Source organism: Orcinus orca, chromosome 2 (assembly GCF_937001465.1).
Source record: "Orcinus orca chromosome 2, mOrcOrc1.1, whole genome shotgun sequence".
NCBI lineage: Eukaryota > Metazoa > Chordata > Mammalia > Artiodactyla > Delphinidae > Orcinus > Orcinus orca.
Window position 1 is genome coordinate 200,238,946 of NC_064560.1, and position 27,980 is coordinate 200,266,925.

At 67.2% G+C, this 27,980-nt stretch overlaps 1 protein-coding gene and 1 long non-coding RNA gene across 16 annotated transcripts; one reads left to right on the plus strand and one right to left on the minus strand.

The window, feature by feature from the left end:
• Positions 1 to 410: 410 nt before the first annotated feature.
• On the plus strand, positions 411 to 23,574 carry ASPG (asparaginase). Its single transcript, XM_033421306.2, has 15 exons — positions 411 to 566; positions 5,379 to 5,487; positions 6,106 to 6,226; positions 7,464 to 7,589; positions 9,082 to 9,165; positions 9,773 to 9,899; positions 13,255 to 13,367; positions 15,398 to 15,580; positions 15,676 to 15,789; positions 16,302 to 16,418; positions 17,750 to 17,845; positions 18,086 to 18,249; positions 20,602 to 20,688; positions 22,558 to 22,657; positions 23,001 to 23,574. The coding sequence occupies exons 1-15, from the start codon at positions 485 to 487 to the stop codon at positions 23,148 to 23,150; spliced, it is 1,773 nt and encodes a 590-aa protein (XP_033277197.1). The 5' UTR covers positions 411 to 484; the 3' UTR covers positions 23,151 to 23,574.
• LOC117199996 (uncharacterized) lies at positions 12,194 to 27,858 on the minus strand. Of its 15 annotated transcripts, none has more exons than XR_007475306.1 (3): positions 27,326 to 27,858; positions 23,631 to 23,676; positions 12,194 to 21,086 (listed from the first exon to the last, which is right to left on the minus strand). It is a non-coding gene; the product is annotated as an uncharacterized LOC117199996 (long non-coding RNA). The 15 variants fall into 15 exon arrangements; XR_007475305.1 differs by having other exon boundaries at positions 23,631 to 23,679; XR_007475303.1 differs by having other exon boundaries at positions 23,572 to 23,679.
• Positions 27,859 to 27,980: the final 122 nt, after the last annotated feature.

A 27,980-nucleotide genomic window follows, 5' to 3' on the forward strand; every position in this document is an offset into this window, starting at 1 on the left:
ACCGAGGGCATGGTCAACAGTGCTGGATCTGCTGGAGCGCCAGGGCCTGGGGGGACTGCCTGGGAGGGGAGGGCGACCCCGCTCCGCATTGGGGGTCCTCTGGCACCACTGTCCGTGAGGCACCTGGCCTTTGAGCCACAAGTCACAGCTACTCAAAACGCCCCGGCCCGCTGCACTGAAGTCGGATCGCCTGGGATCGCTCCGGACCTGTCCCCTAACCGCCCACCCGAGACCGGACCCGCCCCGCCCCGCCCCTCCCCCTCCCCTTCCCCTCCCCTCCCCTCCCCTCCCCTCCCCCCATCCCGGGACATGCCCCGACCCTCCGGCGAGTATCCGCCCCCAGGCAGGTCCCTCCACAGCCCCCGCAGGTCCCTCCCTCCCCCGCCCCGCCCCCGGCAGGCTCCGCCCCTCCCCCCGGCAGCCCTCTGCGCGCCCCGCCGCCTGCCGTCAGTCCCCCCGGTCCCCGGTCCCCTGGCTCACGGGCATGGCGCGCGCGGCGGGGCCCGAGCGGCGGCTCCTGGCCATCTACACCGGAGGCACCATCGGCATGCGGAGCGAGCGCGGCGGTGAGTGGGTGCCGGCGCCCGGGCACCGGGGGTGGGGTGGGGGTCGTCCGCTCGCCCTTTGGCCTGTCGGGGGTCTCCAGGCCCCGCAGGGGTGCGCACCTGACCCCGCCGCTCCCGGTGGGCGGTCAGCCCGCCCGGGGGCACAGCCTCTCCCCCGCGCTGTCGTCGGCTCCTCCCGGGGCCGAGCCTCGACCACCGTGGCGTCTGTCTGAGCGCCCTTCCCCGCACAGACAAGCCGGTGGGCAGGTGTTCAGAGTCTGCCGAGGCCCCTCACTGGGGACCACCGAGCGGCTGCAAGGCGACCCCAGCCGTTCCCCGCTGTTCCCGGCCCGTGCTCGGCTGGGCAGCGGGCACCAGACACCTTTGGGAAGTGTTCACGTGCACGAGCAGCCCGGGCAGGTTGGGCGTTTCGTTTCTCTGCCCCTGTGACGTTGGCCTGAGTGGGTCCTCGAGGCAGTGACTGCTGGGCCGGGCGCTGAGCTCTGCGGGCCACTGGGGCAGGGGTGCCCCCAGGCTGGGCAGAGCACCTTCGGGCAGGGACCGGGTTTGGGGAGCCTGGGGCCCCGCAGGGGTGGAGAGGACTGCACACACCTCCAGAATGTTCCAGCGCTCCCGGGAGAGCGGACACTGTCTGTGCCCTCCACACAGGCCCCCCTGGGCTCCCTCCCTGGCCCCAGGTGCCTGTCCGGGCTGTCCTCACACCTGGGGCAGCCCCACACCTGGCCCTGGAGTGTCCCCCTACTCGGATCCTCTGCCAGCTCCACAGCGGGGGACTTGCCAGAGCTGCCCCGTGCTAACAGGACGGTCGCCTTTGCCCTTGGGCCTGGGGCCACTTCCCCAGCCCCCCCCTCCTGGCCACCGTTTCCACTGAAGCAGCTATCCAGATGCCACTAGCACTTTCTCGCTCCAGCAACTGCTTCTGGGTCCTCTGGGCCTGTTCGTGCCACCCCCCGACGCTGGCTGCCAATTCGCAGACATCTCTTGAGGCCCACTCCGTGCTGGGCCCCAGGACTCAGACCCCCAAAGAACCCTGTCCTGGAGGCACTCAGGGATGGAGAGCATGATTTCCACACCCCCTCACACCCTTCCCCCCCAGTTGCTCCCCCCGGGCTGCTGGGGAGTCTGCCCTGTGCTGCCCCAGGGCTGGGGCAGAGAGCGGGGAGTGGCTGGCCCTGTCTGCATCCCTGGACTGTCTGGGGCCCTGGCCCACCCCTGTCGCTGCCCCTCCAGGCTTGGCACCTGGCCAGCTGTGATTGCTGGGATTCCATTGAGCTCACTCATTGTTCTCCAGGGTCCAGGCTGCAGGGACAAGGTGGACTCTGACCTGGCTCCCACCTGCACTGCGTCGTGTCCCCTCACAGCCCCCCACCTCCCCGGGGCCCCTTAGGCTCACTCTCCCAGGCGCTGCATTTTCCAGAGAGGATGTAAACTCCCACGTCTGGAAGGTGACCTGGAGACTGACTCTAGAAAGACGAGGTGTGGTGGGAGCGCCTTTCAGACAGGCAGGAGTCATCCACGAGACCTCAGGACAGCACCCCAGGCTGGGGACGGAGCCAGATGGATGGAGGAGCCAGGCCTGGGCCCAGTGGGCCGCCGTGCTCTGCCGGCCTCTGCCCTCTCTGAGCCCAGCTGGGGGCTGGGGGGACGCAGACACTCCAGGCCCTTCCTGCCTGGGGCATTCTGATCCGGAGGGCGGAGGGCATCAATGATTAACTCGCCTGGCACTGCTGATGTGGGCTCCGGCCCACGAGGGGGGGTGAGGGGCGGCCACAGCAAAGCTGTTTAGATTGTCGCTGTTGGGAGCCCTTCTGCGCCTGCTGGTAAACAGTGGCCTGCAGGGCACTCGGCGCCCCACACGTGAGCTCTGCCAAAGGTCAGGATGGTGACGGGAGGGCAGAGGCCGTGGCAGCTAGGGACGCCCGCCACCCATCCCCTCTCTGAGTTTGGGGAAGATGTCACTGGTCAAGGGGCATCGTGAATCCCGTATCAGCGGGTAACCCCAAGCCCAAGGCCGAGCCGCATCGCGGCCGAGGAGCCCTGACGCCCTGAGCGTCCCGGTGGGCCTGGCTCCTGGCGGGCGTAGCAGGGTGAGTAGAGCCTTGGAGCCTGGCGGCTGAAGGTGCCAGGACATCCCAGGAGGCCACCGGAGGGCCTGGCAGCCAAGCCTCATCCGGAGGGGTGACGTCCATGGCTTCTTGCGCCCTTGGCCTAGACCCCCTTCCTGAGCGAGTTGCCACACGTTCACAAGTTCACTGTTTTATAGCCTGAGCTGTCCTGGGACGGCCCTTACAGATGAGTGGGTCTCGTGGAGCCGCTGCCAGGGACAGCTCCCTGCCTGCACGGCCTGGGGACAAGGCCCGGGCAGGGCGGCTTCTGCTTCTGTAGAGCCTGAAGCTTGGGAGCCCGTGCTAAGAAAGAGACTACAATTTACAAAATCAGAATTAGATGAGAAAGCAGGTGTTTATTTGTTTGTTTGTCTGTTTCGTTGTTGTTAGTGTTTTCGGCTGCACCGCGCAGCACGTGGGATCTTAGTTCCCCCACCAGGGCTCGAACCCATGCCCCCTGCGGTGGAGGTCTTAACCACTGGATTGCCAGGGAAGTCCCCTTGTTTTTGTTTGTTTTGGGGGGACAGGTGTTTATTTAGAATGACGAAGGAAATCACAACAAACTGCTAGTTCTGAAAAGCCAAGAACATTACAAATCCCAGAAAAATATTTTTTGTTCGTTGACTTCCTGACCCTCCCTCAAGGCTGTTCTCCCCACACTTTTGGCTGCTTGGTGTAATGATGTGTCGGCAGAATTTTGCACAGAGCGAATAGAACAGAAGGAGAGTTTAGCCTTCTCTTCGGCTGGTTTTGCCTGTCCACCCACACGCTCCCCCGGCGGGGACACCAGGGTCTGGGCCGCGTGGGGCTCGCTGGCCCTGCACCTTCCTGCCACCCCGAGGCGTGGGGTGTCCCCGGAAGCCAGTGTCCCACCGTCCACTAGCAATAGCCTCGCTCTGGGTGGAGGTGACCGTGCACGTCACCTGCCCCGTCCGTGGATCCCCAGGTTTACATGGACACCCCAGTGCCACCCACTGGGAGGGCAGCTAGCGTGAAGAGTGGTGTGCGGGCTTCCTGCGGCTGCCCTGACCCATGAGCACAAACGGGGGCCTAGAGCAGCAGGAGCATCTCTCGGGAGATGCTCCACTGCAGGCCGGTGTGTTCGTGTCTCTGCTCTGTCCTTACACGGCCTTCTCTGGGTGTCAGCTCTCTTCTGTCTCTGTCTTACAAGGATGTGAGTGGTGGCACTCAGGACCCACCCACATAAGCCAGCATCATCTCATCATCTCAGGACCCTAACTCAATCACGGCCTCGAAAACTTTGCATTTCAGGTCCTGGGGGTCAGGAGGGGACACCTTTGGGGGCCTGACGCAGAAGGGTGGGTGGCTCTGAGCCTCCCTCAATGCCCAGGGTCTGGAGTTCAGGCCTCCTTGCTGTCAGGGCTGGCGAGTCCAGACCTTTGTGGAGGCAGGTGTGTGTCCTGGTCACACTTCAGGCGTCTCGGGAGGGTGGCCGGGCTGGCAGTCACACACGATGTCCCCTCTGTCTACTGAGCCCCGTCACTCCTGCAGCAAAGCGTGTGGAGCCCCTAAAGGGCGCTTCCTGGGTTGGGGGGCTGTTCAAGGTGCTCCCCCTTGGGTCTCCTTCTCTGGCTGGGGAGATGGCACCACGACATCCTTGGGCCAACGCAACTGTGTTTACTGGGGGGTGGCAAGGGCTGGGCCTGGGATTTACTTGGGGCAGTTTATTACGCAGCAGCAGGAGACTGATACACCGGGCAAAGGGTGAAGGCTGGGAGCAATGTCGTCGCCCAGGGTGACCACTGACCCTGGTCCTGAAGGTCTTACATGTTTCAGCCAAGGGTGCTTCTCGAGGAGGGACCCTGCTGTTCTCGCCTCTGTGTCCAGGTGTTCGACATAGCCAGGCGCGTGGGAGACACCCAACAGAACCTCAGTGAGGGGTGCATATGCCCAGAGAAGTTTAGCCGACTTGACCAAGGTCACGGAGCTTGCAGGGAGCAGGGTGGGGCAAAAAGCCAGGGCCCCAGTGCAAAGATTCTTCTGGGAGCCTTTGCTGAGGAGTTGTTTGTTTCCAGGAAACACTTGTGACTTCTCAGGGTTTTCTTAGAACACACACCATTTCTGCCCAGTGCCTCCTTAGATGCATGTTTCTGGACATGGAGGCTCAGGCAGAGGGCCTGGGCTGGACCCTGAAGGTGTCACACACAGTCCACGTAGGGAGAAACAGTAACGGGGAGCGTGTGGGAATGGCACCAGCATCTGGACATCAAGGAGGGCTTCCTGGAAGTGGTATCCTGAGCTGGGATGAAGCACCTGCTGGGTGAGAAGTGGAAAGGAATAGAGGACTTCCAGGCAGAGCCAACAGTGTGTCCACGGGCAGAGCGGTGTGGACGTTCTGGGAAGTGGGGGAAGAAGAGTGGGCACATGTGTCTGAGTTGTGAGAGGGCCAGGGCCCCTGAGCCTCGGTGGTGGAGCCCTGGGGCTGTCTGGGTGAGAGTAGCAGTCCCGACACGGGGCAGCTGCCCATCCTTGCCAGGGCCCGGGGCAGCTGCAGGCCCGTCTGCCCAGCCTCTGACTTCCCTGAGGGCCAGAGCTCACCCAGCCAGCTCCCAGCCCCCCACCCCTGCTGGGGCCCGGCCCCCAGTGAGGAGGGAGGGGCCGGTGGTGGAGGGTGTGTGTGGAGGGGGCGGTGCTGGTGGTGGCTACCAGCCTCTGACTCCGCCTCCCTGCCCCACCCCGCCTGCAGTGCTTGTCCCTGGCAAGGGCCTGGCCGCCGTTCTGAGGACACTGCCCATGTTCCACGATGAGGGGCATGCCCAGGCCTGTGGCCTCCCTGAGGACACCTTAGTGCTGCCGTGAGTGTCGGCTCCTTGGGGGTCCCGGGCAGGGACGATGGCCAGCTGTCATGGGGTGGGGGGCATCCTGAGACTGGCGCCTGCCAGGCTGTGGCTTCTCAGTGTGTCCATGGCGAGCTGCTAGAGGATGCTGTCCCCACGGGCTCCCACTTCGATGGCTCTAGAACTGACTACAGCCCCCTTTCAAGTGAGCCCCATGGGGACTGAAGCCCATAGGAGAGGCAAGGGCTGGCCCAGGTGCCCTGCCTTGTGACGGTCCCTCTGTTTCCCAGCTTGTGGCCCAGGCTGTCCGCTGCTCTTCGCTGCTGGCCGGCTGAGCGGGGAGTTGCCCTCCCGGTCTCTGACCTCCCTCCTGCCAGCAGCCCTCCTCCCAGGGTCGCCCTGGCTCACCGAGGGGAGGGGACACTGCTCTGGAGCAACCTGGCCTGGCCTGTCCTTGGCCCCTCCAGGGACCACGGTCCTTGCTCCTGGGGCCTCGAGTGGAAGGGAGCCGGTGGGGATGCAGAGCCCACGGCCACGGCCCTGGGTGCGGGGGCCTGGCTGGGCAGAAGGGAACGGGGCCGCCGAGCGAGCAGGCAGGCGGGCGCAGAGTGCGAGCCTGCTGTCCACCTCCTGCAGGCCTGCCAGCCCCGCCTGCCCCGACCAGAGGGTCATGTACACGGTGCTGGAGTGCCAGCCTCTCTTCGACTCCAGTGACATGACCATCACTGAGTGGGTTCAGATCGCCCAGACCATTGAGGTGAGGTGACGGGGGAGTGTGGGCGGGGCTGGGGCCAGGAGCCAAGTGGGTCGCACCTCAGCTACAAGGCTCCCAAGGCCCTTTTACCTGCACCCGTGAGGGTGGGCATCGAGGGACCCCATTTCTCACCTTCCTCCCTTAAGAAAGCCCACTCCCCACAGAGAGGCTTGTCGCACAGCCTGCCCCTTCCTGGCAGCAGGACGCTGGCCCCAGTTCCGCACTTGTCTCGTTCTGCTGGGGCAGAACGGCTTCCGGGGCCTCACCCCTCTCACGGTGAGCGCCTGGGACCGCATGCGGCCCTGGGCCCGGCCCTTGTGTCTCTGAATGTCCGTAGCCGTGCTCTGGGGCAGTCTCCCTGCTCTGTGGCCAGCAGCATCCTACAGTTGGGGCCCGACCGCTTCTCTGAACGCCTAGGGCCGCTGTCCTGGCCGCAGAGGCCAGCCATGCGCAGATTCACTGTGTGGCCAGCAGAGGGCGCCCCAGCCCGCCACGTGGCTCGGCTCCCCTGCAGCTACGGGCCCAGCCTGGCTTGGTCTTTCAATGGGCCGCGAGAGATGGTCCCCTGAGGTCCCCTTGTCTCCCGGGACTGTGCCCCTCGCAACCACAACCCAGGCCAGCTGCCCACTGAGGCCCAGACTTGGCTGCCCGCTAGGAGGTGGTGGCCGGGGCTGCGTCCCTGCAGAGGTGGCCTGTGTGCCTGGAGGCACCTTCCCCATGTCCGCCTGCGGGCATCCTTTCCACCTCCCACATCACAGCCGGCTCCCAGCACTGGCTGTGCCTTGTGTCCGCGCCTGGCCCCCCCACTGGACCGAGAGGCTGGCGGGCTTGCTCACCCCTCAGCCCCTGCTGCCCCAGGGGCAGTGGTCACTGAGCAAGGGGCCCTCCATGGCACCGAGCTGACCAGTGTGCTCGGGAGCCCAGACCGGGCATTGCACGGGGCAGACCTTCCCATCCTCAGATGAGAGTGTTCAGAGACCCCGACCTGAGTTCTCTCGGGGGTTAGGGGTGTCATGGGGAGGCCCGAGGGGACGGGAGGAGGCTGTCCTGGGCGCAAGGAGAGCACGGGCGCCGGGACTCCAGGCAGAAGCTCCATTTCCAGCGCATTTCCCCGGCCAGCGGTGACCCGGGTCCCACTGGCACCTCCCCGGGTCCCTCCAGCTGTATGTGGGGCCCTTACCTTCCTTTTCCTGGTGGCCCCGAAGGCCAGGCCTGCCTGAGCTCGCCGCCCCTCCTGCAGAGACACTACGGGCAGTACCATGGCTTTGTGGTCATCCATGGCACCGACACCATGGCCTTCGCCGCCTCCGTGCTCTCCTTCATGCTGGAAAACCTGCAGAAAACCGTCATCCTCACTGGTGCCCAGGTAAGAACCCGGGCTGCCCAGTGGGCACCAGGTCCGGGCCTTCCTGAGGCCACAGGGCAGTTCAGCGCTGCTGGGGGCCCAGGTGGGTCCCCGGGCTCCTTGCTCGGTCCGGCAGCTCCCCGAGCTGGTTCCTGCTCTGCCTGAGCCGGCCAGCGCTGGTCAGTGCCCTGGTCCTGCCTGGTGCCAGCCCTGCCACCCTGTGGGTGGGTCCACAGCCTGCTGCCCGCCTTGTCCAGCTGCCCTCCTTCTGTCGCTGTCATCCTCTTCCCACTGTGGTTCCCACCGATGCCATCCCTGGGCACCTGGGCGCATGCTGCCCCCTCCTCTCTCACCCTGACCCAGCACAACCCCCAAAACCAACAGGTGGAATATTCTAGAAAACTGCTGGATTTGAAGGGGGGTGGTGGGGGAAGCCTGGACCCCCGTCAGGGCCTGCGTCAGAGGCTGCCTGCGGTGGCGCCACGGGGCCAGCCCTCCCCAAGGCCCTGGAGAGCCTTCCCCGGGGTCAGAGGTCGGGAAACCCCGTTGCCAGGTGCTGACCCGGCTGCCTGCCCTGCTCTGTCCATGGTCCCCGCGGGTGTCACAGTGGGGCGGCCCCACTCAGGGGAGGCCCAGGGCTGCACCGCACACACCCCATTGCTGCCGAGCACGTCCCACTCGGAGCTCGAGTGGAGGGATGGGGTGCAGGCTGGCCCTGGCCCTTCCCAGACCCTCCTGAGCCCCTGGGTGTAGGTCGCCATCAGGCCTCTCCCAAGGGACGAAGGGGAGGGTTTTGAGCACTGCCGGCCCCGGGGAAGGATCACGCTCGTGCTCTTCTAACCCCCGCGCTGGCCCTGACGAAGCGTCCCTGTTATAACGCAGGGGAGACTGAGGCTCCAGGCGCGGGGCTGCTGGCCCACTGCCACACCCCTTCTGAGGACCCAGGACTGTGGCCCCAGGCCAGGGCTCGTCCTCTGGAGGCCCTGGGCCCACCCCTGCCCAGCCGGCCCGTCTGCACACCCCTTTGTTGCCTTCCTGGGCAGGAGTGGTGGGGATCTGGGTATGGGTCAGAGTCAGCCCCGGGGGCACTGGCCCTCACGTAGACGCGGGAGCAGGCCTGGGACCTGGTGCTCGGAGGTCCCGCGTGAGGCTTCTGGCCATCGCGTCCACCCACGGTCAGCCCTTGGCCACCCGGTCCAGAAGTGGCCGGGGCAGTGAGGGAGCAGGGCCTCTGTGCCCCGGGGCCAGGGAGCTGGGCTGGGCAGTGACGGGTCCCTGGGCAGGAGCCCATCCGGCCGGCCTCCGGCAGCGGGCACTGGGGCCTGCGGGGAGCAGAGGGCGCTGGGGTGCGGGCCAGACTGGCATGGCCAGCAGGTGCAGCTCCCTGAGCAGCGGTCCCCACCGACCCGAGCCTGCCTGCCCCCTCTCCTGGACCCCTGCCCGGGCTCCGCACTGGCTCCCTCCTACGCTGCCAGCGCCTCAGCCCCTCTCCTCTCCGTGGCCTCTCCTCCAGGTGCCCATCCACGCCCTGTGGAACGACGGCCGTGAGAACCTGCTGGGTGCCCTGCTGCTGGCTGGCCAGTACGTGATCCCCGAGGTACCTCCTCCTGCCTCCTTCCTGCGGCTCCTGGGAACCCAGGCCCGGGGCTCGGGGTGTGGTGCTCAGGGGGACACACGGGGGCGCGTCTGGAAGGGTTTAAAGATCTGTCTTTCCCCTTGAACGTGAAGTACACCGTAGAGAAAATGGGAAAATAGAGAAGGCGGCAGGAAACAGTCGCTGCCTCTCACCCCCCGAGACGTCTGCTGCTGACAGTGTGGTGGGTTTCTCCGGGTCACGTACATATGTATGTGGTTTACGTGTATTTGTCTCACGCCTGTGATATCCTGTATACTGGTTTACACCACGTGCATGTGTACGTGTGCACGTTCCCATCAGTAGGTTGTACTGGTTTTGGAACGGGCTCTTTTTCCTCTTCATCTTTCCTGGTCACGTGGTGACACAGGGAGGCATTTACAAGATCCCCCCTCACATCTCAGGGGACGGGGAGAGGAGCCCTGGGAGGGGGTCGCCCGCCCTGGGGAGGGGCTTCATGGAACGCCGTCAAGGCCTGTCTCACTGCCGAGGTGCCCAGCCCGCCCCACGGGAACAGCTCCTGAGCAGGGTGGGGGCTCCCCGGCGCTGAGCTGCTCCCCGCCCCCCGCAGGTCTGCCTGTTCTTCCAGAACCAGCTGTTTCGGGGCAACCGAGTGACCAAGGTGGACACGCGCAGGTTTGCAGCCTTCTGCTCCCCCAACCTGCCCCCTCTGGCCACCGTGGGCGCTGATGTCACAAGTGAGCAGGGGTCACATCGTGTCACAGCGTGCAGGGAGCTGCTGCGGGGACTGTGCGGGGCCTCCTGGGTGGGAGTGCACGGCTCGGGGTTCTGCCCTGGGCTGCGGAGAAGCCGGGGGCCGGGGGGCGCTGCTCAGAGTGGGGAGGCCCCAGCAGGTAACCCCAGCTCGGAGCCGGGGGGCCATCCCGGGAGGGGCCAAGTTTGGGCGATCAGCCTCGTGTGCCTTCCCTCGGCCACGTGGCCCCAGGCCCAGGAGTCCCTCAGTGACGGTCAGTGGCTCTGCCACTCGCCTCGGCCTCCCGGGGACGTGGTTCTGGTAGTGCGACCTCGTCCTGGGGACTTTCAGGGGTGTTTCAGGCCGCCCAGCCCCTGTCGTGGGGTTGCCCGACGCCTCCCGTGGGTGGTGGACCCTGAGCCCTCCCCCCGGGGGACCCCCGACGCCGGCCCTGGTGAGGAGCCGTCTCCAGCCGAGTCCTCGGCGAGCGCCGCGGGGTTGGTGCTCAGGCCTCACCCGACTCAGCCGCCCTCATGGCCGTGGAGACTCTCTCCACCCAGGATGTCCGCTCTCCTGTGTGTCTCCGGGGCCCCCCACCCCCACTCCGGGTCCGCCGTGGGCATGGCCAGCCCCTCCGCGAGGCGGCGTGACGGCTTCGCTCCGGTGGCCTTGCTGTCCGCCCGGTCCCTGCCGTCTACATGTTGCCCCCTCGCCCCCTCCCCGTGTCTCCTCCTGTGCCTTCGAGATGTGGGCATCCAGGCGTGGTGGCGGGCAGGACCTCTGCCAGGCGGTTGTGGGGCTACAGCAGGAGGAGGGAAGGACCATGCAGGCAGGCACTGCGGCCCCGAGCCCTGACTTCATTCTGGGGGTCTTACCCTGCGTTTCCCTCCCCCTGCCCACCCACCCTGCTTACTGGAGCGGCCTGGGGGTTGGTAAGGCCCAGAACGGTCGGTGCATCTAAGGTGTGTATAGCACGCCCGGGTTCTCGGGGCCAGAGTCAGGAAGGCTTCCTGGAGGAGGTGGCCCATGTGCTGGTACTGGCAGATGGATCGCTTCCTTGCTGTGGTGGGCAGTGGCGCTCAGCCCCTCCTGCCCCGGTGCCAGCCAGCCGAGGAAGGAGGAGTGGGCGGGAAGGAGGGAGCGGCCGCTGTGCAGGCCTCCCTCCCCCGTGGGGGCTGAGTCACACCTTCTCTGGGGCTCAGAGGGGAGCTCCCAGGACGCAGCCCACTGGCAGGTGCGGAGTTCACCCTGGATCCCCAGGCCCCTACCTGTGCCACGCCAAGCCCGCGCCGGCCTTGAGGTGCAGGGCACACTGGTGCGGGCTGGGCTGGGCGGCTGGCTGGGCGCGGGGCTGAGGCTGGCCCCGAGAGGAGAGGCCGCCCTTGGACCCCCAAGCCCGTGATCCCAGGAGGATTGTGTCCCCCCAGCCAGGGTGCCCGTGTGGTGTGTGAGGGTCCCGGGCTGGTCCCGGCACCAGGTGCTGAGAAACACCAGCTTCTGCCAGGGGTGTGCCCGGCGGGGCCCCTGGGGAGGCGGGGGCTGGGGGCTGCTACCAGCACTGGGGCGGCCGGCGCCCTCTCACTGCTTTTTGATGCGTTTTCCCTCCCCTCTGTGAGGCTGTCACAGCCGAGGGGCTTGGGGCTCGGGGGGGTAGCTGTGCCGGGCAAGGAGGGGCGCACGGCGGGGGGTGGGGGGTGGGTGCTGGCACTGCCCTTCCCCGAGTGGGTGAGGCACGTGCGGTCACACCGGGCCTCCAGGAGCCCCAGGTTCTCGCTGTGCAGAAGCCCTGGCCCCAGGGAGGGGGAGTCAGGCCGACAGGCTCGGGCCAGCGGGGTCCCAGCAGCTGAAGGGGACGTGGGACCCAGTGTCCCCTGTGCACGTGGGCTCCACCGCGTGGCCTTGCGGTGGCAGTGTTAGGACCGAGCAGGGACGGTGGTCCTCACACCACCTTCCCTCCTCTCGGCCCCTCTGCGCATGGGGACAGCGGTCCCCTGGTGTCCAGTAGGCCCAGGTGGAAGGACTTGGGGTCCCATGGACTCTGAGGGGGATGGGCTGGCCGGGCGGGGCGGCGTGGGCCTGCTCTGTCTCCGTAAACCCCCCTCTGCAGCCATAACTCCTGGCTGGTGGCCTCGCTCCCACCCGCCGCCATCTTATCTGCTCGCCCAGCTGGGGCCGGGGCCCGAAATTGAAGGACGCCTCTCGCTGCTGACGGATGCTGCGGCCGCCCTCCTCCCAAGCCCATCCCCCAGAGCCCCCACGTCTCCCACCCTCCCAGCTCCCCTGAAAGGGCAGCACGTGTCTGGAACGTTCCTCAGTTTATTATCGTATGAGAACTGCTCTGGTGGAAACAGCAGGAGGCCCGCAGGCTTGCGCCCCCTCCACGGGACCGGGCTGGTGAGGAGCCCTGGGCAGGGGCCCTGGAGCCCGCATTCCCCTCCGGGCTCTGCACCTGACTCTGGGCAGCCTTGGGCAAGGCCCTTTCCCTCCCTGGGCCTCAGTTTCCCTGGGCTGGACAATGGGGCCTCTGCCTGCTCGAGGCTGCCATGTGCGAGGGGCCGAGAGAATGGGACCCTGACCCTGGGCTCAGCGCCGGGCTCCTGAGGGTCGACGGCCAGGCCTGCCGCCCAGACGCCTGCCCCCTGCCCATGGCTGGAGCAGAAGGCCTGGGAGGCCTTTGGTCCCCGCAGAGCAGCAGCCTTTAGACCCACGGAGAGGCTGATCGTCTGGGGAGTTCTCAGCACAGCAGGCACTGACCCCATGGAACTGCCCCCTTCACGCTCCACGGGGCTCAGGAGCCGCCCTGGGCGTGGAGAGCGGGCTGGGCTCACGTTAGGCCTCTGAGACTTTGGGGTGAATGAGATGGAGGTTTCCTTTCCCCAAAGGTTAGGGATCCAGAAGGCTCATTCATTCATTCACCCACTGACTTGCTGGGCCGTGGGCCGGGTCGGTGCCCAGTAAGGGGCTCGTGAGGCTGGCTGGTCAGAGGATGCCGCCCTGACTGCTCCTGGGACCCAGGATTGCAGGTTCCTGGTGATCCCCCAGCTCTGCCCCGTCTGCTGTGCTTCTCGCCGTTGCACGCGCCATGCCCTCTGCCTGGAAGGCCCTTCCTCCACCTGCCCTTCCCCTCTCCTGCCCTGGCGTGGCCTGGGCAGGGTCCTCTTCGCCCCCTGGACCCCACGCCCGCCACGGGGGCTGGCTCAGGCTGGAGCTGCGCCCCTCGCCTGAGCGAGCTGGGAGAGGGGGCAGGGGACGGGACTCCGGAGGCACCAGACAGAGGCCGGGGGGTCCGGGGAGGCTGGGCCGGGGCCGTGGCCTGCAGGTGGCCGGAAGGTGTGCATTCGGTCCCTCTGTCCTCGCAGTCAACCGGGAGCTGGTGCGGAAGGTCCGCGGGCAGGGCCGGCTGGTGGTGCACGGCAGCATGGAGCGCGACGTGGGCCTGCTACGCCTCTACCCCGGGATCCCCGCCGCCCTGGTAGGGACCCCGGCTCAGCCCCCGCGGTGCCTGCCTCCTACCCCCTCCCCTCCCCACTGTCGTGTCACTGGGACCTGCACCCCCTCCGCTGCCTTCTCAGCCCGTTCACCTTATTCGTGACCTGGGCTTGTCCCCGCGGACGTCACAGCACGGGTTCCGAGGGCTCCTCTGAGGCTGAGGGGGTGTGGCCCTGGACTGCTCTTTCTTGTGGCCGCTCTGGTGGTCCCTGCCGTCCACCCCTTGGCCACCAGCTGTTCCTGGGGCGGACACGGCGCCTGCCTCCGTCCTGCCCAGTGAGTCAGGCCCAGACGCTGGGCTGCCAGTTGGATGGAGGGGTCTCGGGTAGAAGCGCCTCTGGGCGTCTCTGGCACTGAGTGCGGGGCTGCAGGGACTCAGAACACGCTTGCTTCAGTGCTGTGACCGGCGGGGCACTGCGGCCCCCTCTTCCACCCAACACACGTGGCTTCCCAGGTGTGTCGCTGTAGCTGGGGTGGCCCGGCATCGGGCTGCCTTTAACCTCTGGGCCACAGTCTGTGAACTGGAGCTGCTCCCCTCCCAGGGCGCTGGGGACAGACGGGGTTTGCTGGAGGCGTGCTCCAGTGAGGGCTGCCCTCGAAGATGAGGGTCGTCCCGGGGGCTGGTGGCCGGATCCCACGCACGGGTCTCACGTCGTGTAGTAGCCAGAGGCCACTGCACGAGGCTGCCATCCTAAGTGGGGCTTAGCTGCACAGCCTCCTTCTGGGAAAGCATGCCGGCCTGTGAAGTCTTTCTAGAACGTGCCGTAGCTGGGGGAGTGCAGAGCCATACGCTGCGCTGAGCTCAGGCGGGGGGACGGGACCCCCAGGGCTTCGCTCGACGGGGACTTCCGGGCCGTCGGGGCAGGGCCTGCTGCTGGTGACCTAGGCTCCAGCGGCAGCGGGTCCTGGTCTCCAGTCTCCCCGTTCCCGGGTATCTGCCAGCAACAGGTCTGCTTTCACCTTTGGCCTCTACCTGGAGAGGCAGAGGGAGCCAATGGCAGTTCTGAAAGGCTCTGAGGGGGGCGCAGCCAGAGGGCTGGATGCCTGCTGCACAGGCCAGCAGCTTGGCCTCTGGGCTCCCCCTGTGTAGCAGGTTCAGGGACAGACAGTGCTCAGCCCTGGGGCCTCTGTGCTGACACAGGGCACGGCTGAGCTGGGCAACAGGTGTCCCCGCAGGGTGGCCTCTGAGGGGACCATCCTTGTTTGAGGTAAACCCCAGGCCCCGTCCTCTTCTTCTTTTTTTTTAAAAAAAAATTAATTTATTTTTGCCTGTGTTGGGTCTTCGTTGCTGCGCGAGGGCTTTCTCTAGTTGTGGCGAGCGGGGGCTGCTCTTCGTTGCGGTGTGTGGGCTTCTCATTGCGGTGGCTTCTCTTGTTGCAGAGCATGGGTTCTAGGAGCGCGGGCTTCAGTAGTTGTGGCACTGTGGGCTCAGTAGTTGTGGCTCACGGGCTTAGTTGCTCCACGGCATGTTGGATCTTCCCGGACCGGGGCTCGAACCTGTGTTCCCTGCACTGGCAGGTGAACTCTTAACCACTGCGCCACCAGGGAAGCCCCCGTCCTCTGTCTTCCGAGTGGAGCCTTGCAGCCTCGTGGGATGTGCGGACAGCACCCTGGCTTAAGCAGAACGCTGCATGTGTGTGTGTTTAGCTGCAGGGCCCTTTCCCCACACACTGGCTTGCTGGGAGCATCACCTGTTGTGTGTCAGATGGGGCAGAGCTTTGGACCGGATGGAGGGGCCAGGGGCCGGGAGGGGCGGTGTGGTGGCCCAGCTGGGATGGGGGCCCTTCGCTCCGTGAGACCTCTGATGGCCTTTCTCATCTCCAGCTGGCTCCTTGTGACCTCTGACCCATTTCCACGGTGTTTGTGGCCTTAACACTTAGAAGGGGACAAGGTTCCCTTTGGGGGGATGTGTTGGGGAGCGTGGCGGGCACCGAGGGTGCAGGGCCAGCCTGTTGGTCCCCATTGCTGGAGCAGGAAGCCAGGCCCCTCACCCTCGCCTCCCGGCCCCCGCAGGTTCGGGTCTTCCTGCAGCCCCCCCTAAAGGGCGTGGTCATGGAAACCTTCGGATCGGGAAACGGGCCCACCAAGCCCGACCTGCTCCAGGAGCTGCGGGAGGCAGCTGAGCGAGGCCTAGTCATCGTCAACTGCACCCACTGCCTTCAGGGCGCCGTCACCTCGGACTATGGTGCTGGCACGGTGGGGCGGGGACACCGAGGCCTTGGGAGGGAGGGCAGGGGCAAGTCCGGCTTGACCCCGTGCCCCATCGTCCGCCGGTGCCTCCGTTCCTGCAGGCCCTGGCGGGAGCCGGCACCATCTCAGGCTCCGACATGACATCGGAGGCGGCCCTGGCCAAGCTGTCGTATGTGCTTGGCCTGCCGGGGCTGAGCCTGGATGGCAGGAAGGAGGTGCGTGCCCCTCCGGCTGGGGACCCGGGCCTGCACTGGTGGGCGGTGGGGCCCAGTCCGGGGGATATGTGCCTGGGTCTGGAAGGGGGGCGAGGACGGGGGGCTCCCCCGATCGGTTGCCAGCCCCAAGCCCGGGCACTGCCTGTCCTCCCCTCGAGGAGCCCCAGGTCTGGCTTGGGCTAAGGATCCCCAAACTGTCCCAGGGTATCCCCTCCCTCTTGCTTTTCAGGCTGGCCTCAGACACGGCTGTCCCTGGGCCCTGGGGCTGGGCAGAGGCCACAGGGGCCCGGGGAGACCCTGAGCTGGAGGGCTGGAGGGTGGGGCTGGCCTGGTGTGGGGATCTGCCTGGGGTTAGGCTCCGTCCTCAGGCATGGAGCCCGAGGGAGGAGCTTCAGGCCCTGGGCAGCCCTCTCCCGGGGTCTGGGGTGCCTGGCCTGCGAGGTCTGTCTGGGCTGCTGGGCCCGGGCCCTGATGGAGCTGGCCCGGGTCTCCGTGCGCCCCCCCCCCGGCAGCTGCTGGCCAGGGACCTGCGCGGGGAGATGACGCTGCCCGCCACGGACGAGCTCCGGCCCTCTCTGCGGGGCAGCACGCCGGGCCGCGGGGTCGCCCAGCTCCTTAGTCTGAGCCAGGTACTGTCCAGCGTGGGCGAGGGGGTCTGGGCGGTGGGTCCCTGAGGGATGGGCTCCCGCCCCCTGGCATTTTGGTGCCAGGAGCAGAAAACCACCAGGCACGAACTGGTTCTGGGCTCGGGGCCACAGTGGGGAGGGTTTGCAGGGACTCGTGGGCCAGCGTGTGGGAAGGGGCCGGGCAGTCGAGAGGGGCCCTTGCAGCGTGCACACGGTGCTCAGAACGTGGCCGCTCACCCGGTGGGCAGCCGGGCGGGGCCTGCTGGCCCTGGTGCAGGGCCGCTTCGTGAGGGGGGCGCTCTCAGGCAGCATGGGCGCTCCGTCCGTCCTGCTGCTGGCGGGAGAGAGGTGTCTGCTCTGGGGTCTCCCTGGGAAGAGGGGCCAGGCTTGGAGCTCCTTCCCCTTCTCAGCCAGGGTGCCCAGGCCCAGGAAGGGACCGAGGACTTGCTTTAGGGCCTGGGATCTGAGATTTAAGCTGGGCCAGGCTCACGGGGGTGACTGGGGCCTCCTGGTGTCCCACCTTACCACCACCCCCAGCACTGGCCTCTGGGAGAAGTGTCCAGACCTGGTGCGCCTGGCAGGAGACGGGCACTGTGTCCCGTTGCTGACCCGGGTCACACCACGTGCCTCAGTTTCCCCTCTGCAGAGTGAGGGTGGGAGAGTGGAGAGTGGCAGGAACTTAACCTGTTTGCCAGGGATGGGCAGCAGCCAGACGTGTGCGGCCTGTCGTCACAGTGGATGCCTCGGGCCTTAATGACTCCAGATCTCAGGCCCCGCCATGGTGCCTGGCGCGGGGATGCCTACGGGGGCCTCTGATGGGACCCCCAGCCGTCTGGAGCCTTGGGGAGCTGTTAGGCGACCCCAGCACGGGGTCCAAGTGTCCCTTCCTGCTGGGGAGGGCCAGGCACCCCTTCCCACCCTCCCCCAGGCAGGTGCCCTATGAGTTACCCCTGCCTCCTGGCCCGCAGGAGAGGCAGGCGAGGACGTGTGTCTCAGCGGGCGGGTGGCAGGCCCCGGTCACACAGCTGATGGGACAGAGCCAGGTGGTGGCCTGTGTCCTGCCTGGACTTTGCTCCCAGGGCTGGGGGTCCCGAGTAGGCCTCGGATGTGGTGCCTAGCCCCTTCCTTTTACCATGTCGAGACTTGAGGGGGCGCTGGACCCCATCCTGGGACTCACTGCCGGCGCGGTGTGTGGGCCAGCAGGGTTCCCACGGGCCCTGCGCCCCACCTCTGCCCACCTGTTCCCCTGCTCCTGGCCCTGCCCACTCCTGGGGGTGGTGAGGACCCCAGGAAGTGGCAGGGGTCCCAAGGTGCTGCGGCGCCCCTCACGCCAGGAGGCTGAGGACGTGCGAGATGCCCTGGTACCCAGCCTGGCCTGCGCCGCGGCCCACGCCGGCGACCTGGAGGCCCTGCAGGTGCTTGCGGAGCTGGTGAGACCCTGCCCGCCCTCGGGGACCAGCTCCAGCTGCACCAGGCCCCGGGGGGTGGGGCGCTGCCCAGATGTGGGCAGGACTGCCTGTCCCGGGGCTTGCTCACCTCCCCGCAGCCGAGGGGGGCACGTGGCTGTGTCAGGCCCCCCTGGGTGCACCCCGACCCTGTCCCTTCCCTGTGGCCTACCTGGCCCTGTCCGGCCTCCCCTCAGTGGCTGGTGATCCCTTGCACCGCCCCAGGGCAGTGACCTGAGCCTGGAGGACTTTGGTGGTCAAACTCCGCTGCACTCGGCCGCCCGAGGGGGCCAGGCTGGGGTGGTCACCATGCTGCTGCAGAGAGGGCTGGACGTGAACGCACGGGACAAGGATGGCCTCAGCCCGCTGCTGCTGGCCGTGAGGGGCAGGTACTGGGCTGGGGGGGGTGGGCACTGTGGCGGATGTGTGGGCAGGGCCTGGACAGGAATGCCTCAGAGGGGGCCTTCGGTGTGCCTGTGGTCACACAGCACCCCCAGGCACAGCCAGGTGGGACCAAGGACGCCTGCTTCCCGGAGCCTCGCCCACCTCCAGCTGGACCCTACAGACTGGGAGGACTGACTCTGGGCAGGGTGGTCAGGGAGGGCTTCCTGGAGGTGACCACCAAGCTGAGCCAGGCAGGCCCGGCAAGACCCTGGCACGGAATTTCTAGAAAAGGAAAACGCTTACAGAGCACAGGGGTCTCATGTGTGTTCCCTCCGTCCTCCACCTGAGGGGCTGGGGGTGGGGCAAGGGGAGAAACCCCCAACCCAGCACTGGGATGGAGCAGGTACAGAGCAGGTGACATAGTACCAGACGTTGGGCTGGGTGAGCACAGGTCCCCAAGGGGCCAGGCTCAGCATGCATGCTAGTGGGGGGGTCCCCCAAGCTGGCCCCATCCAACAAACCCTGGCTCTTTAGGGCAGGGCCCCAGCCTGGGTTTTTTTGGGGGCCCCCGCCCAAGTGGAGAGTTGCAGAGCTGAGCTCTTGCTGAGGCCCGAGGGCCCTGGGTAGTCATTGTGGGCACCTGACGTCTGGTTCCTTCTAAGGAGCAGCAGAGGCCCCCTGCCCTGAAGCCAAGGCCAGAGGCTGGGGCCCCCTGGAGGGGCCGCCCTGTGTGCTCACCTGTGACGCGCACTGCAGGCTGGGGCGGCGGCACCTTGCAGGGCGGGTTGTGTGAGGATCGACGTGAAGGAAAACACACGAGCTGGTGGTCACCACCCAGGAGCCGGGGTCACAGGCTCTGACCCCTTCCCTTGGGGTTGGGCCTGGCGGGCGGGCAGCCAGCCAGCCGAGGCCGGAGGAGCAGGCATCGGGGCTGGTGAACACCTGTACCCGTGTCCTCTGCTGGGGCGGCCGTCTCCTTGTCCTCCCCGGCCCGCCTGGCATCTCTCCGAGGGGCAGGCCTCTCCTGCTCTGACGGCAGATGGGCACGGGTGGGGCCTGGTAGCCACTTGGCCCTGCATTCTAGGGGCTTACGTTGCTCCGAGGCCTGGAACTTTCTGGGAAGACCTAGGGGCAGGGGCGGGCCCACTCTCCCACCTGTTTCCCCGTCCCCTGCCCGGCAGCTGGGAGGGCCATCACATACGTGTGTGTGTGAGAGTGTGTGTGTGAGCGCACTGGGGAGCACGGGTGTGAGGGTGTGTCTGGGACACGGGGATCACAGGCCTTGCTTTCCATCGCTCGTAGTCTTGCGTTTCCGAATGCAGAGCTGGTCTCGGTTTAGCGTCTGCCACAGGCCCCGGGCCCTCCCCAGGGGCTCTCGGCCTGCAGGACCCTGGGTCATTTCTGGGGGTCTCATGAGTCTTATGGAGAGCCCAGGCCACCAGAGCGCTCGGCTCAGCCCTGGGCCAGGGCGCCTCACCCTTGGGACAGTGGGCAGCGGGGTAGCCCCTCCCTCCCAGCCTCCTGGGAGCATCAAAGGGTTCTCAGAACAGGTGGGGGACCGAGGGGGAGGGCTGCACGTGGGGTGTGCCCGTGGCGCCCAGGCCGGGTGATCTGGCTGGAGACTCTGCGGCTCACACTTGGGTGTGGGTGGCAGCGTGGTGAGCTCACCCCGTCCTGGTCCCACCTGCTCGTCCCCAGCTGGCTGTCACGGCAGCTCCCTCCGTCTCCCGAACCGGTCTCCCGGCTCACCCCCCAGCGGGCCCTGCTCTGCCCTGGAGGGGCTGGCCTCACCCTGGAGGGCTCCGGGGGGGTGGGGGGTGGCCCACTCTCCTCCCCAGCTCCCTAAAAGTGGGGTGACCATGAGTTGATGGTACACCCCCAGACTGGGGAAGGGGGCAGCCTCGGGGCTCTGTGCTCTGTTCCTGGGCTCGGAGCCGGTGCCTTGACACCCACAGGCCTCTGGGCCCTGCTCCGGGCCAGCCTGACGCCCACGTTCTTCCGTCAGTCTCATGCCCACCCCATCCCCAAGGGCAGACTACCGGCCCAAGGGATTCCGTTTTCCCAGACTCGGCCCTGGCGGGTGTGAGCTCGGCAGGGAGACTCCTCCAGGGTGGGCTGTCCGAAGGTGCCCAGAGCGGGGCCTCGGGGCCTCTGGCGGGGGTGCTGCGGACGGAGGTGCTGCACAGCCGGGGCTGACTGACCGCCCCCCCGGCGTGGGTCTGGGTGCTGGGGACCGAGGTGGGGTGGCCCTAGTCTGGGGAGGGTGGGTTCCTGGTCTTGGGCACAGGCCAAGGCCCTGCTGGCGTCTCGCAGAGGCTGCGGCGGGCAGGCGGTCACCACGCTGTTTCTCACGGCAGGCATCAGGGTGTCATTGGGCTGCTGCGGGCGGCTGGGGCCTGCCTGTCCCCCCAGGACCTGGAGGACTCGGGAACAGAGCTCTGCAGGTGAGGGTCGCAGGCATACCTGTGCTTCCTGGGACGCGGGCTTCAGAGGGGGGAGAGCCCATCGTGCACCAGCTGGGCCCTTGGAGCACTTGAGGGTGGGGTTTGTTCCTAGAAGAGGGAGCAGTCCAGCAAGGGGGTGCGTGTGAGAGTGTGCGTGCGTGTGTGTGGGTAGAGGAGGGCCGTGGAGGGCTGGGAGGGTACCTGGGCTGCGTTTGGGGAGGTTGGGGACACGGGGTGGGGGCAGGGCAGTCGGCAGCTCTCACGCGTGGCCGCGCTCCCCCGTGGGGAGGACACCAAGGCCCAGCTGCGGCCCTGCCCTGGTCGGCGTTCGGCTGTCAGCTGCCAGCAGGACTCTGACCCCAGCCGCTCTGAGTGGCCACCAGGCAGACCTGGGGAGGCTGAGGCCCGGGAGGGGTGGTGGTAGGCTGGGCGGGGGCAGGCCCAGGGCTGCCAGCCTCCGCTCCTTCCTCCGTCCCTGGGACCCTCACCGTGGCTCCCCCCCACCCCGCCCTGCCCACCAGCCCCTCCTGTGTCCAGCCCGGGCTGCCCTGGGCAGGTCTGAGGCCTCGAGGAGGGGAGGGGCCGAGGGGGGGGGCAGGCTGGGGGCCGGAAGCGCCTTGGAAGTCAGAGCCCCCAGGCGTGGGCTGGGTGACAAGGGCGGTGTCTTAGACCGTGGCTGCTGTGGTGTGAGGAGGGGTGGCTGCCTGCTCTCCAGGAAGAGGACCTGAAGCTCTGGCCCCTCGTCCCCACCAGCCAGCATCCCCCCACCCCCGAGCCTTGGAGGCCCCCGTCCTAGACACAGTGGGGTGGAGAGAGCCCACTGGCCCCAGCCTCAGCCCCTCCCTCCCTGGAGTGCAGCGTCCCTGGGGGGACGAATCCTGCTGGCTGACCTGCCTCTTCTCAGCACCAACAGGGCTAAGGCGGGCGGGGCTGGGGGGTCTCAGATGTGCGGGATGGTGGTGGGGCCCAGGCGGGGAGGGTCTTGGCTCTGAAGGGACTTCTGGGGTGACTTGGTTCAGAGCTGCACCCCAGGTGGGTCTCGACGGCTCCGTTGACAGATGGGGAAACAGGCAGAGGGGGGAGGTGACAGCAGCTCCCCCGGGAGTGGGTCATCCGACCTGAGCTGCTTGGCTGGATTTGTGGGGGGCCCTTGGCCAGCTCTTCCAGGAGGTGAGCGTGTGTGGGAACCAGCGCGAGAGGCCTGCAGGCAGATCTGGGGGCGGGGCGGGTGGTGGCGCCCTCAGCGTCAGCGTGATTCACCTCAGGGATGACCCAGCGCCGCTTCGGGGGCTGCTGCTGCTGTTTCCTGACCCACAGCGAGTCCCTAGGGCCCCGTTGGGGGATGGCCCTTCCTCCCGGCAGTCCTGGCCAGCACACCTGGCTTGGACCCCTTCCCTGCCTGGTCCCAGGGTGAGAGCAAAGGGAGGATGCAGACGACCCCACGAGGGACCGGGAGGTGCGCTGTGAGTCCCCCGCCACCTCCCTGGGGCAGGCAGGCCCAGGCCCCCTCCTAGCCAGGACCCCCCCATGCGGCCTACCTCTGTGGGCCCCGCCAGGGAGAGCTGTGTTGTGAAATATGAAACTGGCGGGCGGCACTCAGCCGGTGGGGTGTGTGTGGTGTGCACGTGCGTGCATCCTCACGCGTGTGCCTTCGTGTGTGCACCCTTGACCTGAGTCCCAGTCACCCCTGCTGGGTGAAACCAGACTCCAGGCCGTCAGCTGGCCCGCAGCGACTCCTGCGCTCCTGCCCCGGGGCTCAGGCACTGCTGGGTCAGCTGTTTGGGGCTGGCTTTGCAGAAGTGCCGGTGGGCAGATGGACATGTGCCCGGTGGTCTCTGACGGCTCCCCGTCCTCCGCTCCCCCTCCCAGGCTGGCATCCAGGGCAGACTGTGAAGGCCTGCGGGCATGGTGGCAGGCAGGGGCCGACCTGAGGCAGCCGGGCTATGATGGGCGCAGCGCCCTGCATGTCGTGAGTGCCGCCAGTGCCCTCTGAGGCCACCTCGTCCAGGAAGGCCTCCCTGACAGCTCCATTGGCTCCCGCTTCCCAAATGCCCAACCCCTGCTCTCCGGGTGGATGCACTTCATATGCGGGAACCACAGGGGTGGGAGGGCTGTCCCTTTTCCTGTCCCAGGTTCCCTCCCAGGGCCGAGACCTGTGGGGACAAGGGCAACGGAGGAGTCATGGGGTCCTTGGTGCGTGGGTGGGAGGGCAGCCTGGTGGGCCACGGGGGGGGAGGCGGGGTTCAGGGCCAGGTTGCTGGTCCGAGTCCCTGAGGCAGCACCTCCCGCGTTCCCCCTCACCCACCCTGCAGGCAGAGGCAGCTGGGAACCTGGAAGTGGTGGCCCTTCTGCAGAGCCTTCAAGGTGGGGTTGGTGACCAGGCCCTGGGCCCAGTAAGTCCCCTACCCCCCTGTGGGGTTGGACCTGGTGGGGATTGTGTCCTGGGGACAGAGCCGGTCTAAGTCAGTGGGGCCTGCAGGGCCCCTCCTGTGGGTGGGGCGCACCCTCTGTGGGAAGCTGCAAACTGCCTGGAGGGAGGGCCAACCCCAGACCCCCTGCTTCCATCCTGTCAGGCCGCCCCATGGTGCACCCTGCCCCATGGCGCACCCTGCCGCGGCACTGGAGGCCCCAGCCCGGTCAAGAAGCTCCCCGAGCCTGGAGGGGGCCTGCCCGCCCTGCCCCGCCCCAGCAGGACCAGCACCCACTGGGCTGGGTGGGCCAGGTTCCAGCTGACTCCCCACCCCCACCCCATCAGCTGGCCTTCCGGAAAACCCTCCAGGCTGGTTGGGTTTGCTCAGGTCCTTGGGTCCCTCCCCTGTGAAAGGCTGCTTCCCACTGACAGGTTCCCAGGGCTTGTCTGTCTGCTCTGGCCCCATACAGTACCTGGGCCTCCACTCCTCTAGAGACCTCCCATTGTCAGGAAGTGCTGCCTGGTGTCTAACCTGAAGCTGTCCTGCTGCAGCGTAAGCCATTCCTTCCTGTTGAGACCTGCTGGAAGGATGACAGCAGACCCACCCCTGTGGCCCTGACTGTGCTGTGCGCCCCCTTCCCCTGCCCCCCTCCTCACTGCTGGAGCTGCTCCCCATCCTGTTTGCACAATGCAGCCTAAAGGTCTTTGTTGGGTCGAGTGGCAATAAAATCTCTCGGAGGGCCGTTCCCTCCCGAGATCCCCAAAGCCCGGCTCCAGTGGGTCTGTCTGGGTCCCAGGACCGTGGGTGTGTGTGTGGGGTGTCAGGCCCCAGGCTCTGGGTCAAAGGGCGTGTCTTCAGCACCCTGGGGGTGAGGGACGCTCCTCCAACCCTTCCCAAGGCACCAGGAGTGAGTGTGAGTGTGGGCCCCTGGGCGGGGTGGGCAGGCTCTGCCCTCCCCAGACAACTTCTGCCCCGTCTCCTCTCCTCCCAGACCTCCTCTTGAAGCTTGGGGTCACCTCCTCCAGGCAGCCCCCACCCACATCTGCTTCTGCTGAACTCTCCTCATGGAGACCATCTCTCTACCTCTCCCGGTGCCCCTCATCCGTTCTTCACAGGGGCCTCTGCGGTGTGCTGGCCCCTTGGCCCCGTTCATTGCAGCCCCTGATCTGCTGGTAGCACGGGACCTGCTGCCTCTTATGAGCCAGGCCCATCCTGGGGAGCCTGGGTGGGTGGGAGCACCCTGCTGTGCGCAGGTGTGGTATGGGCAGGGCAGGCCCGGGCCTGGTGGGTGTGGCTCTCTGAGGCCAGTGTCAGTGCCTTACCAGAGGCCCCGCTGGGGCTGAAATCAGGTGTTTGGACCCACAGCCTGAACCGGAAGCACCGGAAGCAGTCCGGTGGGGCGACAAGGGCATGACCTTGGGCCTGGGCTGGCCTGAGGCCTCCCGCCCCTGCCCCGCCCCCGGCCCTGCTGGGCGTGAGGAGCCTCCCCGCTCCAGGTCCCCCACCACCTTGGCCCCTCTCTAACTGCCCCCATAAGGACTGCCTTCAATCTGTCCGTCTGGCCCCTGAGCTGGGGGCTCAGGAAGCCGCTGGGCCCAGCCTGAGGGCAAGGGTGACCCTAAAGAGCTCTCCCTTGCACCCACCATGCAGCTTCTCCCAGAGGCGCTGGGCCGGGGGCGGCTCCGCCCGCACCCCCAGGCTTCTCAGCCCGGTTCCCAGGCCCGGGCTGGCAGCCTTCCAGATCTTGCTCAGACACGGGTGTGCCTGGGTCTTGCACAAACAGGTGACACCACACGAGCGTGGTGGGGCCCCATACCCTGACGACAGCCCAGTGAGCTGGGGCCTGGGGGGAAGAGGGGCCCTGGGGCTCCAGAGCCGGGAGCCCCTGCAGTTGCCGGTGGGCTGGGACCCTCAGAAAGCCAGAGGGCGGCAGGACCATTGGACAAATACCTGGACAATTGGAGAGCACCTTCCGCATCCCACGACCGGTACCCATCCCCACGTCCTCCGTGGCGCCCGGCACACAGCAGCTCATCAGACACAGCCATCCCCTTTGGCTCTGCTGCCAAGGGACGGGGGACCGGATGGGGCAGAGCCTGTGCTCACGGCCACGCCACACTCAGCGCATCTCCCAGGCCCCGCGGAGCCCAGATCGTGAGAGCTGCGGTGCCTCAAGTTACCCCACGTGGGCCCTCCCTCCCAGAAAGCCGGCCAGTGGAGGAGCGCCCCCTGGAACCCGGTGTCCCAGGGCGTGAGCACTCGCTGCACTGGCTTTTCCCCAAGTGGGTCATCGAGGGCAGGGGAGAGGCTTCTGCCAGCGGGGCGGATGCGGGGAGCTCCCCTCCAGGCCCCCACTTCTCAGGCCCCTCCCCCCACTTGGGGGATGCAGAGCCCCACAGTGAGCGGCTCCTGGACTGGGCAGGTGTCCCAGGAAGCTCTGGAAAGTCTCAGACATCTGTCTGGAAAGTTCCCCAGGGCCATTCCTCAGAGAGTGGCCAAGTCGCAGCAGGGGAGTAAGGGGCCGCCCTCCTTGCCCAGCCGCGCAAGGCGGGGGTAGCCCTGCGAATAACAAAGTTGAAGGGTCACCTGCCGGGAGCTAGCTTCCATCCCGCGACGCCCCCGAATGGGCACCAGCCCATCTTCCTTCCCACTTTACAGCTGAAGAAACTAAGGCCCAGGCCTGTGCTCAGGGTCCCAGGCGGGCACGTGGCAGAGCTGGGCTACCAGCCCGCCTGGCACTGCACCGGCCTCCTAACCTCTTGAAGGTAGTGCCAGCGGGAGAGGTCGCCGGGCTGGTGGGAAATGCGGGAGTGAGGCGAGCTCGGCGAGGGCGGGGTACACGTGCAAGGCGCCCAGACCCCCTCGGGGTCTCGGAGGGGCCGGAGCTGCGTGGCTCGCACCCGGTGATTTCACTTGGGATGGCGCTCCGGCTCCCAACGGCCCATCTCCTGTCACTGGGATCCCAGGGTTATCGCTGGGAAACATCTCTCATTTAGGCCGTTATCCACGTTTACCCAGTGTCTTCCGTCCTTAGATTTCTCAGTCAGGGCCGCCCTCACCCCAGCTACAGGTCACACCTCAATACCTCCTGCTGCGAGTGGGGGCCCCAGGCACTGGTACTGGTCACCTCTTCCTCTCCACTCTTACCAGTCCCCTCTGGTGCCGGCGACAGTGGCAGTGTGGAGGGAGAGGTCTGCCCCGGACTGGGCTGCACCAGGGCCGAGAACAGGGGACAGGAGAGGTGGGGTCTTTCCGCCCATGCAGTGACGGGGGTGTGCGTGTGTGTGGGGGGGGGACAGGAGCGCCCAAGCTCATTGTCTTGGTTACACACCTCTGTGCCCCCTCCCCCCAGTTCCTGCCCACACACACTGCCACTCAGGCCTGTGGACTCAGCAGAGATGTGGGGTGTGGAGTCCCAGCTCCACCATGGAGCGCCGTGTGACCTCTGAGAAGTCACTGCCTCTCTCTGAGCCTCAGTTTCCCCAACTGCAAATGGAAACGATGAAACCTTTGCTACTCACGTTACTGGGTGCTGGTGCAGGTAAACCGCACACAGCGTGTGTGACGAGGTCTAGAGGGTCCGTCACACCTCGGTGGCTGCACCCCGACCTGGGACCAGCCTGGGCTCCCGAGCCTTGTGTGGCCACCCTGGACTTGGCCAAACGATGGTGACCACCCGCCGCCCCCCCCACCCCCGGGCCGCACCAGTGGCTCAGGGTTTGGGCCGAGGACCTTAGGGGTCACCTCCCTCCAAATTTTCTCTTTCCTAAAGCTTGGACTCTGCCATGAGCCCCCAGTGGGCAGCTCCGCTGCCCCAACATGTCCAGGTGACTAAAGTGGGCAGGCCGGGGTGCACGGGGCTGCGGGGTGCCGGCCCAGGGCTCTGCCGGGCGTGGAGGGGACGGGGACAGGAATGTTGTGCCCTGGCTCCCCTGCCGCCCAGGGTGGGGAGTGTGGGCGCAGGATGGGGCTTCCAGCGTGGGCTCTGAGGAGGGTTCCGGGCTGCCCTCCTTACCCTCTGGGAGGAGACAGGGTCTGAGAACCAGAAACCTGCCGGCGCGTCCTCACCCTCCCTCTAGTTTCACTTTCCATTTGTTCCCTTCCTCCCCTCTCCCACGAAGTTCCCTTTGAAGTGAGAAGGGACACGGATGGGCGTGTCCAGCCGGCCCTCCCGCCACCCATGGGCGGTACCCGGGTCCCGGGCTTCTGCCGGCTCCGGTCCTCACCTGGGCACCAACTCGGCTGCCGTCCCCACCTCCCCGCAGTGAGCCCAGGCGCCCCGGGTCCCTGGCGGGACGGTGCGGGTATGGTCCCCGGGCCCGGAGCGTGGAACCCAGGGGCGCCGGGGGCAGCGGGCCGGGCGGGGCCGGGAGGCCGGTGAGTCAGGGCCACCCCCGCGTGGGCGCGCCGAGCAGGTACCGGGGCCGCGGACGACCGGCCGCGCGACCTGCCGGCCCGGGAGCCGCCCCGCCCGGAAAAACCGGTCGGGCCGGCGCGGCCCGGGCGCATTCCGGCGGCGGGGGAGGGCGGCCACCCGCTTAAAAGGCGCCGCGGCACTGGCCGCCGCCGCACGGACGCACCGCCGGGCATCGCGGGGCCGTGGGCAGAGGGGACGCGCCGCCGGGACGGCTGGGCTCGCGGGGGCTCGTCGGGCGCGGTCGGTCGGTCGGGGCTGGGTCCGGCTGCCGCGCTCCCCCTGCGTGTCCGGGAGTCGGGGCGCGCGGCCGGGGTCCCGGGCGGCGGGGCTCTTCTCTCCACAGCGCGGCGGACGCGGATCGCGCGCTGGGTTTAGTGGTTCTTAACAGTTCAACAGTTCTGTAGCGCAATTGTGAAATGTTTAGGACCACTAGACCCGGCGGGCCTGCACGCAGCGACAGCAAT